Genomic DNA, 13,578 nt, shown 5'->3' with positions numbered 1-13,578 from the left:
ACCACATCTGACGATAAGGTTTTCCACTCTGTCCATCTTCCCCCTGACCATCTAATTCTCAAAAGAATTGACCCGGACAGTGGTTCTAAAGTGGAAACCAAGGCTTATAGCCAACCGAAAGTAATTGATCCAACTAGTACTGCTACTAGAAAAGACATTACTCATGTTTACAAGCAGAACAATTATACCAAAGTTTGCTTACAAACTATAGGATCCCAGCTTGGGAGAATTGAAACAGGAATAGACACAGTATTAAAGACAATTAATACTAAGTGTATTTCTGAGAAAACTTCTCCTCCAGAAGCTTCCTTATCCAAAGCATTGGTGAAACCTGCAATTGAAGTTCAAGGCTTCAATCTGACACATCCTAAGAAGAATGAAGAATTTCTTACTCTTCTTACTCAGAAAATCCAAGGACTTAAAATTCAGACTTTATCCCATGATGAATCTGAAATTGGTTCTGATTCTGAGACTGTGTTACCTCATATTGAGGAGGTCCTTAAGGATCTTACTCAGCTACCTGAGTTCAACAGAATTGTCTATGATAAGAATATCCACTCAAATACAGCCCCTGCTCCGAGTCGATATTATTATCCCAGACCCACACCTCAAGATATCTTGTATGAAGAAGATTATTTTCATACACAGAAATCTTTTCATGGCAAGACCATTTATGAATGGAACATAGATGGAAAATCTGATTATCAGATTTACGAGGTTATTCATCAAATCCTGATGTATAGCCAAGTTTGTAAAATCAACAACAATACTGACCCAACCATTGCTAAGTTTGTCGTTGCTGGTTTTACAGGAATCCTTAAAGGATGGTGGGATAATGTTCTCACTGACATTCAGAAAGCTGAAATCTTTGCTGCCACTAAGATTGTTAAAGATGAAGCTACTCAACAATCAGGCCCTGCTCCTGATGCGGTTTACACACTCATTACCACTATTATCCAACATTTTGTTGGCCCTGAAGGTGCTAATAGTGAACGGAGTCGTGAACTTCTACAAAATCTAAGATGTCCATCTTTAACTCATTTCCGGTGGTATAAAGATGTATTCTTGGCAAAGGTTCTCCAACTCAATGATGCAAATCATGAGCACTGGAAAGCCAAATTTGTAGATGGTTTACCAACCTTCTTTGCTGAAAGAATCAGGAAAAAGCTTAGAGATATGAATAATGGTATCTCTATCCCTTACAGAAACTATACCTATGGTGGATTAGTCAACATTGTAATCCAGGAAGGTCTAGCTCTCTGTAATGATCTGAAGTTACAATCCCAGTTAAAATCCCAAAGATTAACTGGTCGAAAGGAAGTAGGTGAATTTTGTGATCAATTTGCCTATTAGACTCCCTTATCTTATCCTAAACCTAGGAAAAGAAATAAGGTTGAAAAACCTTATAAAAGGAAGTATTCCAAAAGAAAGAATTATTCAAAGGAAAAGGATAATTTTAGACAGTATACTAAGCCTAAAAGGAGATATACTCCTAAAGCAAAGGGTAAAGGAAAACCCAAGGTGGAGGCTAAATGTTTCAAATGTGGACGCATTGGCCACTATGCAAACAAGTGTAGAACTAAGGAGAAACTCAGTAGTCTTCACATAGAAGAGGAACTGAGACTTCAATTAAGTAAATTGTTACTTAATACTAGTTCTTCTGAACCAGAATCATCAAGTGATTACGGAGATATTGTCATGGAATTACAATCTTCTTCTTCCTCTGAAGCAGAGATTGAAAACCCTAGATGTTCCTGTAATCCTTCTCATGATGATTACTACAAGGCAATTATTGAGATGAATGGGTTAAGCTTAAATGTTTTGACTTCAACTCAACAATCCTCATTGGATCTTATAGATCATATCCAGGATCCTCAAATCAAGATGAAAGTCTTGGAAATAGGTTCTGCTTTGGCAAAATCTACAGAGGATACGGATAACCCAGATTTCCTGAGAGCAGAAAATCATTACAGTATGAAAGAAGTTCTACGCAGATTAGAACACCAAGGACAAAATTCTCGTCCTGTTAATCTCCCTGATCTTAAAATGGAGATTAATCTTTTAAAAGAAGAAATTCGTCAATTAAAGTCTAGGCAGACTACGATGGATTTGGAAATTACTCTTTTAAAAGCAAAATCTGCAATCCCATCTTCATCATCCAATGATGAAGTTCTTCCATCAGAAGGTACTAATTATCTTCAACTCTTGAATCAAGTTACTTACCAAAAATGGTATATTACTATCAATTTGGTAATTAATCAGGAGTACACACTCACTAATGCAATTGCTTTAGTTGATAGTGGTGCAGACATGAACTGCATTCAGGAAGGATTGGTTCCTACTCAATATTTTGAGAAAACCACTCAAGGTCTTACCAGTGCAAGTGGAGGTAAGATGCAGATTAAGTATAAACTTAATCATGTTTTCATTTGTAAAGAAGGTATTTGTCTCCCATCTACTTTCTTACTCATCAGAAACTTGGCACAACAGGTTATTTTGGGCACTCCCTTTTTAGCTTTGATTATGCCAATTGAGAAAATTGATTCTCATGGAATATGCTCTACTTTACATGGTCAGTCAATAACTTTTCAGTTCTTGACCCCACCAGTAAATAAGCATATCAATGCCCTTAAAGATAACATTATCTTTAAGGAAAAGCAACTGAATTATTTGCAACAGGAGGTATCCTCCTTAGCAATTAATCAAAGATTGGTACAACCCAAAGAGCAACAGAAAATTGAGACACTACGGCAACACTTTCTAAAGGAAATCTGTAGTGAGATTCCTAATGCTTTTTGGGCCAGAAAGAAGCATATTGTTTCTTTACCCTATGTAAAGGGGTTTACCGATAGCATGATTCCTTCTAAAGCTAGTCCCAGCCACATGAAGGCTGACTACTTGGAATTATGTAAGACTGAAATCAGCTCTTTAATGGCTAAGAAGCTTGTCACTACTAGCTACTCCCCCTGGAGTTGCAGAGCTTTTTATGTCAATAAAAATGCTGAAAAAGAACGAGGAATTCCTCGATTGGTTATTGATTATCGGCCACTTAATCTTACTTTAAGTTGGATCCGATACCCAATTCCCAACATCAAAGATCTTTTAGATAGATTACAATCTGCTGTGATCTTCTCTAAATTTGATCTTAAATCTGGATATTACCAGGTACAAATCACCGAAGAAGACAGGTACAAGACAGCCTTTTGTGTACCTTTCGGACAGTATGAATGGACAGTGATGCCATTTGGGTTAAAAAATGCTCCTTCAGAATTTCAACATATTTTGAATGACATATTTACTCCTTTTACTGAATTTTCTATTGTTTATATTGATGATATTCTTATATTTTCAAAATCAATTGATCAGCATTATAAACACTTGAAAATTTTCAAAGATGTTATTTACCGAAGTGGTTTAGTAGTTTCTGCTCCTAAACTAAAACTGTTTTTAACTAAGGTCCGATTTCTTGGTCATGAAATTTGTGATGGAAAAATTAGACCTATTGATCGCAGTATTGAGTTTGCTTCTAAATTTCCAGATGAAATCAAGGATAAAACTCAACTTCAAAGATTTTTGGGTAGTTTGAATTATATTCGAAGTCACTATAAAAATCTTGCACAGGATACAGCAATTTTGTACACCAGGTTAAGGAAATCTCCTTCCCCATGGACTTTGGATCACACCAAGGCAATCCAGAAGATTAAACTCAGAGCCAAACAAATTCCTTGCTTAGCTCTAGCCAATTCTTCATGGTTCAAAATTGTGGAAACAGATGCCTCCAATATTGGATACGGTGGTATTCTTAAACAGAAAAATCCAACTACAGGAACAGAAGAGCTTGTTCGCTTCACTTCAGGAACTTGGAAAAATGCACAATTAAATTATTCAACCATAAAAAAGGAAACTCTTTCTTTGGTTAAATGCATTTATAAATTCCAAGATGATTTAATCAATCAGAAATTCTTGTTACGCATTGATTGTAGTGCTGCTAAACAAGTACTGGAAAAAGATGTAAAAAATTTAGTTTCCAAACAGATATTTGCTGGTTGGCAAGCTGATTTATCTGCTTTTGATTTTTCTATTGAATATATTAAAGGCAGTTCTAATTCTTTACCTGATTTTCTAACTCGCGAATTTTTGCAGGGTTCATGAATCAGCCCCCCCATGGGCAAGGCCGGGGTCCTACTCCAAAGGCTCGTGGTAAAAACAAGGCTAAGGCCAAGGTGGTTATACCCCTAACTGATGATCAGTTTCCATATCTGGAACATGTTGCTGATCTTCTCAAAACTTCTTCTAAAGGAAGCAGTAGTTCTCAGCAACAACAACAGAAACCAACCATGAAAGAGGTTCTTGAACAAGAAACTCCATGGATACCTAATCAAAGGTATATTCAAACAGCATTGGTACTGGATTCTCAAGATGAGCAATGGATGCCAGATCCTTGGGAAGTAAAATCCAGATATTTCCAAACTCAACAATATGCTGCACCAGATGGTCGCCATAGATATATCTATGAAGCAATTCTTACTGAAACTTCCTCTGTAGAGATTAACCACACGAAGCAATTTCCGAATTCCAAAGATAGTCCTCTTACTTATAGTAAAGCTATCTTTAAGAGGCTTATACGGCCTAGTGACTGGGGATTAAATCCCAATTTGCCAAGGAAAATATCCTATGGTCACAGTTACAATTATTGGGATTATATCTCAGCATGGACATATTCGTTCTTTTATCAAAATCCGAAGCATAGGCATTCTTGGTTCTTCAAGATATGTCCTCAATCAGTTAAGGCTGATTTCCCAAATTGGGTTATACCCTGGTGGGCTATATTTGGCCCTGATCTGGATATGTTGCCTGAATCAATCAGCAAATTATATTTGCCTTGGCAACAATTTCATCCTCAATTACGAGGACATGATAATATTCCTGTAGGGAAATCCACCCTATTGTTCTTTACTGAATTTGGAATCCCTTGGATTTGGAAATGGGATTTCCAATGTGGTTATACCACTGACAAGTTACCAGTCCTCCAGAGGATCTTTTATTACAGATGGTGGTCAGGCATGACTCAAGAACCTATCCAAGCCCTCCTCCATCAGATCAGAAAGAAAACAATGGAATATATGGATAAGATTCCAAAGTTAACTATTCCGGAACCAGAAATCTTTAACCCCTTTGAACTTGTTAAAGATATGATCAGAAAACAACAACCATTAATTACCGAAGCAGATTTAATGGTTAAATGCATGGATTTTATGAGGAATAAATTTGTTAAATCTTTTGAATCCTCTACCCCTACAGTAAGAGATGATACATCCATGGTATCAGTCTCTAGCCAGACCAGTCAAGATGGAAATCAGTTTTCTTGTCTTGCAGGTTATGCTCAGGATCCCAATGAAGATCTTAATTCCGAAGATGAGATTTCAATAGCAGATTATTGGGATTCTCTCACAGGACATTTGAAGGACAAGATGAATCCACCCAAAAAGTAAAGATTCCTCTTATCCTGCCGACAGAAGAAGCCAAAGAACTTTTCCCCAAAGTCTTTGATTCAACAGTATTTCTTTATCAGATGCCTACTTTCCATCAGATAAGGAGACAACACTTAGTGGTGGGCCGACCGACTGCATTATTCCAGCACACGATCCCATGCACTATGCGGACTTCAAATTATTAATTTCAAGTCCATTTTATGTATAAATAGAAGGCAATGTTTCCCTTCAATGTATCTTCCAATTTTCTTTCCTCTCCTCTGTAATATCTCTCTGTACAAGTTTGAAGTTTAACAGAGGAAGTTTTCTGTAAGTCTGTTCAATACTTGTTTGAATTTTGTTATTTTAAACTTATAATCTATCGATCCTTTGCATATATAATTTTGTGCATATTTTGGTATCAGAGCCATGATGGCATGCAAATGCAGTTAAATTATTAATAATTAAAAGACTAGTAAAAGGTGACTTATGATCATTGTCTCGATTTTCTCCTCATTTGTCTCGATTTTCTCCTCATTTGTCGAGATATGCTCCAATTGCTGGAAGATACTTGTTAGACCTTCCATGAAATGCAGTGATCTTGGCACAATTAGTATTAGATGAGAATTGAAATTTCTCTCCATCCTCCGTCCCAAACGGTCCAATCGTTTTTTTGTTGCTTTGAAATCCAAGCAATTGAATAACAACCATGTTATCTATTTGTCCATAATACCCCCAAAATGAGAGCAAAAATTCATCCGCATCTATTGTGACCTACATAAGTTATATTTATTTATTTATTTTTTTTTTTTTTAAGGATAAGTATGCATGGTATTCATATTTGCATAAATGAAAGCCTGAGTATTAAAATCTTCAACAAAAAAAGAAAAAATTTGTTATTATTATAATATATTAAATGGCAAATTATAACTAACCGTATTTTTTTGTCCGCGGACAATACCATGCTTTTCTCCAAATAATCTATTTCCATTTTTGTCATAGACAACTTGAATGCAATCAATTAATGCTCCGGAGTGTATAATCAATTCTCTTACCGCGCTGTAGGTTCTATCATCCCATTGTTGTCCACCAGTAGTTCCAAATGGACCAACAGTTACTGCAACTTTTAATGGCTTAACATATACTCCAATTGAATCCAAACAATTAGCATGCACACCAAAGAATCCAACAATCTTGTCAACAGTTAATGGGGTTATAAAATAAGTTCCTTCTTCCTTACCATATGGTCCAAATTTATGTTTATTGCTTTGAAATGAAAGAGATTTCACAATAATGCTTGTTTTATTTGCGGAGTGGATCCCATAGTACCCTGATATTGAAACGAGATATTCGCTAGGATAATCTAATTTTACCTTTAAGATTTCAATTAATAAGGATAACTTAGTATTACGACAAAAATTGGTAAACCACAAAAAAAAAAAAATAATAATAATAAAATAAAATAAAATAAGTGTGGAGATTAGAATCTTTCAAGCCCACAATCTTTTGTCTCTCTCATCATCGTCATGATCACTATCATGTTGCTTCTTCTTTTTTTTTTCAAATGAATGGAGTTGGTCACAGGAAATCTCTCTCTCCATTCTCTCTCTCTCCATTCTCTAATATACACCATGTACCCCTCTAACACTAAATATTTTAAAATTATTATAATTACTTCATTCCATATAGTTTTGGCCATCTTCGTGTTCTCTTACCATATATCTATGTGAGTGGTAGTAAAGAAATATAAAAGGACAATTTTGGAAATAAAGAGTTTAAAATGGTCATGTGCCATGCACATGACCAACTCACCGGAATTCTCATCGGAGGTATTTAATTGTATATTTTTATATTTAGTATGGATTTATATAAACAAATCTAATCTGGAGGGTGTAATTCGCACAAATTAAAAACCACATGGATGTTTTTTGGACTTTCTTCTTCTATTAATTGTTAGATTTGCTTAACTCGTTTTACTGGCTTAGTTTAAATTTCTTTTCCTTATTTTTTTTCTTCTTCGTAATATATATGAATATATAACGTAATGACTGGAAGAGGATTTGATTATAAATATATATACATATAATGAAAATAAAATTGCAATAAAATAATATATATGACCGCATATGGTGTCCCTCGCCGCCACCACGCTTTTTCCCACTACTGCATTTCCTTCACTATCATAGACAATCTGGATGGAATGAATTTCCGGTCCTGCTGCTACAGATATTTCTCTTATGGTGTTGTGGGTTCCTTCATCCCACTTCCGGTGATATGAAACTAACGTCGCAACACCAAATGCTCCGAATTTAACTAATTGTTCACCCTCCATGGAATCCTTAAAACTATAAATAAGTTCAGTATTTCAAATTTGCATGAGAAAATAATTAGATCATCAAAATGGGATATATATGTGTGTGTATTTTATATGTGTGCAAGGTTTGCAATTCAAGAAAAAGTAGAAAGGCATATAAGTTATATAACTGTTTGCTGAGGCATTACTACTATAAAATTTAGGCTGATATGCAACTTTTTGAAGATTGATATAAAGAGAACATAAAACAAAAATAGGAAAGATAAATGTTCAAGCAAACAAATACGTACATACCAAAAAACGAAGAGATGGGCAAGGCTGTCAGATGTCGAAGCAAATAAGCAAACTGTGATGAAGGAAAACAAGGATTATTTGTCTTGAAATCAAAGGGACATGGCATGGGTATATATATATATACAAAAATAATGCATGTGCATCGATTAAGCCTAAGACAAAGAAAGTCACGCAGCCATTAAATTATTTGGGGGGACCATATTAAACAATGATAAGATTAAAACAAAAAAAAAAAAAAAAATCAAATTACTCTAGTAAAAATAATAATTTTAATAGATATTTTCACTTGAAAGTACTCATATTTTTATTTTAGATTTTTTTTTTATAAGTATTTATTTATTTATTTATTATTATATATTTTTTTTTTATCAGATGGAATCTATAATAAGGAAATACAGAAAGGGACTCCTACTCAGAGGGCTCTCTTTCAGCTCCTTGCTTTTTGAGGCTTATATATAGAGAATTCAAATCAGTGCCTTCAACGAGTCTTCTATTCTAAAGGATCTGGTTGGTGAGATCTTGTTAAGATTTCGATTTTGATAATAAAAATATGTTTAGTGTGATCTTATTTTATTTTATACAGTGCTAAAATACTTCATGAATAGTGGTCTAAAACCATTATACCAAAAATTTATTTTTTCTTATTTTGACAGCTATTCGTGGCCCAAAACCATAATAGTACACAACTGCTCATGACTCAAAACTGATATTTTTACACTAAAACATCGTTTCGAAACATGCTTCTGATTTTATGTATGTGTTAGTAATTAGGTGATGGATAGTTATCCAATAAAAAAATAAGAAATATTTGAAAAGAAAGGTGGTTTGATTGATCTTATAAAAAACATGCATTAGAATTGCTTAATTTAGAGATGGTTTGATTAAATTTTACTTAACTTGAACTATGGCCCCCATGGGAAAGTAAAGTCGTAATTGATGTAAGAGAAAGGAATAGGGGTTTTAGATTTATAACAATGAACCTTTGTTTTTAGTAATCATTTTGAATGTCCGAAACTATTTATTACATCTATTTGTAATTTAATTAATTTAGGGAGGTAATATTAGCATTCTACCAATCTCCATTATCTTTTTTCTTTAAAAAGAATTACAAAAGAGTCATTAATTAATTAAGGGAGGTAATATTCGTGTTCTTATATTTTTAATGTCACAATTCTCGTTCTCTTTAATATTTTATATTTTCCATATAAGTAGGACGTTTACCTTAATTTATTAGGTATTTTAGTTGGAAACAAACTTTATATCAATGAATTTTACCTAATATTGCAAGCAAACCAATCTCAATAAACAGTAATCTATTATTGATTTTTCTCCTTTTTTGGAAGGTATCTTTTAACTAAACTGAAAATCAAGGGGAAGCCTAGTTTTACATAAATGGAAATTATGTCGTATAGTTCAGTAAGCAAGTCAAGAAAAGCTTGTTTGCTTTAAAAGTGAAATATTAAAAATTATATTATTACCTTCCAAAAAAAATATATTATTTCGTGATTAACTTAACACCTTTAAGTTGGCCAAAAATATATATATTAAACACCTTTTAAGTAGTATATAATATAATGTACATATATTTACAGTGTGGTATATATATTATTCTGTCATCGGTAGAGCAGAGAGAGTTTTCAGTGTTATTTGGAAGAAATTATGGCTTGCAATGTTCATGACTTTGATTTATAATATTTTTCTTTTCTGGGGTACAAAAAATAAAACTAATGAATGTGAGAGAAGAAAGAGGTGGAATTCAAGAATTAAAGGAGGACAATTATGGTATTAAAAATATAAGAATTAAATAATAAAGTATATGATTTAGGGACTCTTTTATAATTTCATTTTAAATAAAACAGATAGTGGAGCTCTCAGGTAATGTATGATTTAGGAACACTTTTGTAATAAGAGGTTGGCTCAAGTGAATTAGCTAGTCATATGACTTTGGTGAACATCAAATCTAATGTTACTATTCTTGAATGCAAACAATTCCTTAAAAGAAAAGTGTGTGAGTACTAATTAAAAAAAACAAAAAACTAAAACAGTGTCATTTTAATAAATAGCATAGAGTACAACATTGTCACTATTGGAATTTAACAAATGTTGGCCCTTTGTTGTGTAGCAAAATGATACATGCACAAGATTCTCTCATTGTGTGAGAAAATTTGAACCGTAATATTATCAATAATAGTTGTATTGATTGAAAATAGTACAGATTTCTTAATGAATTGAAAGGGGCTTGTTTAATTCAGTTTTTGAGAATAGTTTTTGTATTGTACGAATTAATATTAATCATTTACTTTCAATTTATTAAATAAAATGAATAGCTGTCAAGAGCATTACTCATTTATTTATGAATGAGTTTGTGATAAATGATAATTTATCTGGACATGAACAGTTTTATAATCGTGAAATGTTATGTGTTTGTCGTTCCTTACTCTGAAAGCCTTTTAATAATATTGCATATTAGATGGGATGAGGTTTGTTTGAGAAAGTTTATGATTGTTTGTTTTTTTGCTAATAAATTTTAATACAGAAATTAAGTATCTAAATTGATCGGTTTAAAAAAGGCCATATTATAATATAGTTTATATATCCAAAGCAAATCACATGTAAGTTATGTAACTGCCATTGTTTATTTGAACCGCAATATTAGGATTAATAGTGTTCAGATTTTCATGTTCTCATTGTAAAATATTAAAAGATAACTAATAGAGTCTAACACTATCACACTTTTTTTTCATGACGAGGGTGGATCTCAAAAACGAGAGGTCACCCTCTTTTTAGCGTTCAGATTTTCACCGTTTTTTTTATTGTGAAACATTAAAAAAAGATGAAAGTACATAATTTTTTTTTTTTTTTTTTTTTTTTTTTTTTTCTCTCTCAAGAAACACACGAATGGATTTTGCTTATTTTGCCGATTATTTATTTAATTGCGGCCCACATGATTTGGACGTGTGATATATTATTTGCTGGTTAAATAAAATAGATTTGAGATTAATATTGTATTATTTGGTCAACTTATCAATTACCTTTTTGGTAATTACTTATTGGAGAAGTGTTTTCCTTTCTTGTTCCTTACTTTGATAGAAAGTGGAATTAGGTTACTAAAAAGAAAACTTGTTTCCTCTCTGCCTTTATAAAAGTGCATATACTTCATCAATTATGTATAATTAATAATACAACACGTAAAAGTTTTATGTGTGCAAAAGGACAAGAGAGAGAAATCGGTTTCCACGTTTTAACTATTGCAGTTTAGCACGTTATTCGTTCTACAGAAATGATCTTGACGTTGGACTTGATTTCTATAATATTTACAATCACAGATCGAGGTATTTATATCTAACTATATTTATTTATACATTATAGACATGTGAGAATAATGAAGTTATAAGATTATGGGGTTCATGTTTATTTGTGATGAATAGCTTAATACGAATTAATTATAGTTTACATGTAGTATCAGAACTTATGATTTAGGAACTTATTATTTTCCACTAAAGTTTGCATAAATAATATATATATATATATATATATATATATATATATATATATATAAAAATTAAAATTAAAATTAAATAATTAAATTTGTTTTGGAATCGTGGGTGCATAATGGATTAATATGATAGATCAGTTGATCAATTTATTTTGGTTTGCATGATCGATTTTTGAGCCTGTAAATTGATTTCTTATCCTTATTGAATTGTCTGATAGTTGAAGTATATGTATGAGTTTGTTTTTTTTATTCCGTGAATGACTAGAATAGCAATTGGAATTGAAATAATTCGTTTTTTTTTTTGCGTAAATCGAGGTGATGAATTTTAATGCTAACTACTAGTTTTTGTACAAACTTATATATATACTTGTTATCATATATCATTAATTACATATATGATAAATTAATGGAGAATGATTTATTTTATTGTAAAAAATTAAATTTCTGGAATAATATGTGAGTTTAGAAATTTAATTTAATTTTGTTAGACATATAAATAAATTATTATTTTGTATCCAAACATACATACATATTGGAGAATCAATTTTAAATTGATTCAATTATGATCTTCAAGTCCGAAAATAAAAATAACATATTTCATTATGTATATAAAGTAAAAGGATATTTTTTATTGAATTTTTGGGCTATTAAGTTTTTGGGATCGAACCTACCTAAATCTGGATCGATTAGTAAGAGTATGTGTGTATAATATTAAATGGGTAAATTAATGATTAATTAGTTACTAGCTAATTTAATATTCATATTATGTGATGGTTAGTAAATACTAAAGTGACCTAACCATAATAGTCGATGAATATAAATTTTAGTAGTAAATATAACTTAATGATGAATTAATCTCTATCTAATTTAATATTCATATTATGTGAAAATTGGTAGCCACCAAAGTGGCCCAATCATAATGATTGATGAATATTAATTTTTGTAATAGACATAATTAATCATAAATTAATTACTATCTAATTTAATATTTATATTATGTAAAGGTTGGTAGCTACCAAAATGGCCTAACTATAATGGTTGATGAATATTAATTTTAGTAGTAAACATAACTGTAATATTTCATGAATTATGATGCTTATTATTTTTGTGATATTCATGAATATTGAGTTTATTTAATTATGAGAAATAATTCTCCAAAGGGAATTTATTTTCAAGTGATTAAATGAAAATTAAGGGATTGCATGTATTTTTTAATTAGGTAGATATAGGATATTCAAAGGTAACTTATCTGTTTAATTAAATAATACATCACCAATGAAGGTATACATATAAATAAAAATAAATATCATTATTCGTATTTTATAGTTACCACCCAAAGGGGTACTATAGTTATACATTGTATTTATATTTTTAAGTTATTTAAACATATTGTTAACTCAAAGCATTATTATTATGAGCATTTTATCTTATTATATTTGTTTTATTATATCTTTTAATACGCATGCTACATCTATTCTGATTCTACTTTTCATAATGGAATGAGTAAGTTGAGTTCAAAATTTAAATATGTTAAATCTTAATTTAGCATTTTAAATTGAGAAACCCACTGTTATTACTGATAAAGAAAGTGATGGAGAAAAGATTCTCCATAAAGTTTGGAAGAGATCGAACAGATTAAGTATTATAGTTATGTGAATATTTGTTTCCCATAGTGATAGTGCTAAGGAATATTTTGACTAGAAGAATGTTTTCGTATTGTAGATAAATATTTAAAACGAAAATTATTAATTTATATCACTACTATGCAATTTTGTTGGTACTCTTACCATGTATGGGTATGTTCTTAAGATGACCAATGTTGCTACAAAATTGAGAACCTTATAGATGATTATGGATGAGAAATTTCTCATTAAATTTATTCTCAATTTCTTGTCCACTCAGTATGGGTCATTTCGAATTAAGACAAGTGGAAGTGAATGAATTGACCATATGTTATTTAGGAAGAGACAAAGCTTAAGCAGCTGGCAATCATTATGGTCATC

The 13,578-nt window shown here is 31.5% G+C and overlaps 1 protein-coding gene across 1 annotated transcript; it reads right to left on the bottom strand.

Moving 5' to 3' along the window:
* Positions 1 to 5,720: 5,720 nt before the first annotated feature.
* On the bottom strand, positions 5,721 to 7,803 carry LOC132305047 (jacalin-related lectin 3-like). The gene is made up of 3 exons (XM_059802734.1): positions 7,593 to 7,803; positions 6,527 to 6,801; positions 5,721 to 5,765 (listed from the first exon to the last, which is right to left on the bottom strand). Exons 1-3 carry the CDS (start codon positions 7,801 to 7,803, stop codon positions 5,721 to 5,723), a joined length of 531 nt encoding a protein of 176 aa, XP_059658717.1.
* Between the last annotated feature and the right edge of the window lie 5,775 nt (positions 7,804 to 13,578).

This window comes from Cornus florida, unplaced genomic scaffold (assembly GCF_030987335.1).
Source record: "Cornus florida cultivar Cherokee Brave unplaced genomic scaffold, ASM3098733v1 CherokeeBrave_3.0.0_Hap2_Chr04, whole genome shotgun sequence".
Taxonomy (NCBI): Eukaryota; Viridiplantae; Streptophyta; class Magnoliopsida; order Cornales; family Cornaceae; genus Cornus; species Cornus florida.
Note: the sequence above shows the minus strand (reverse complement) of the source record. Positions and strands in the feature narration are given on the sequence as shown.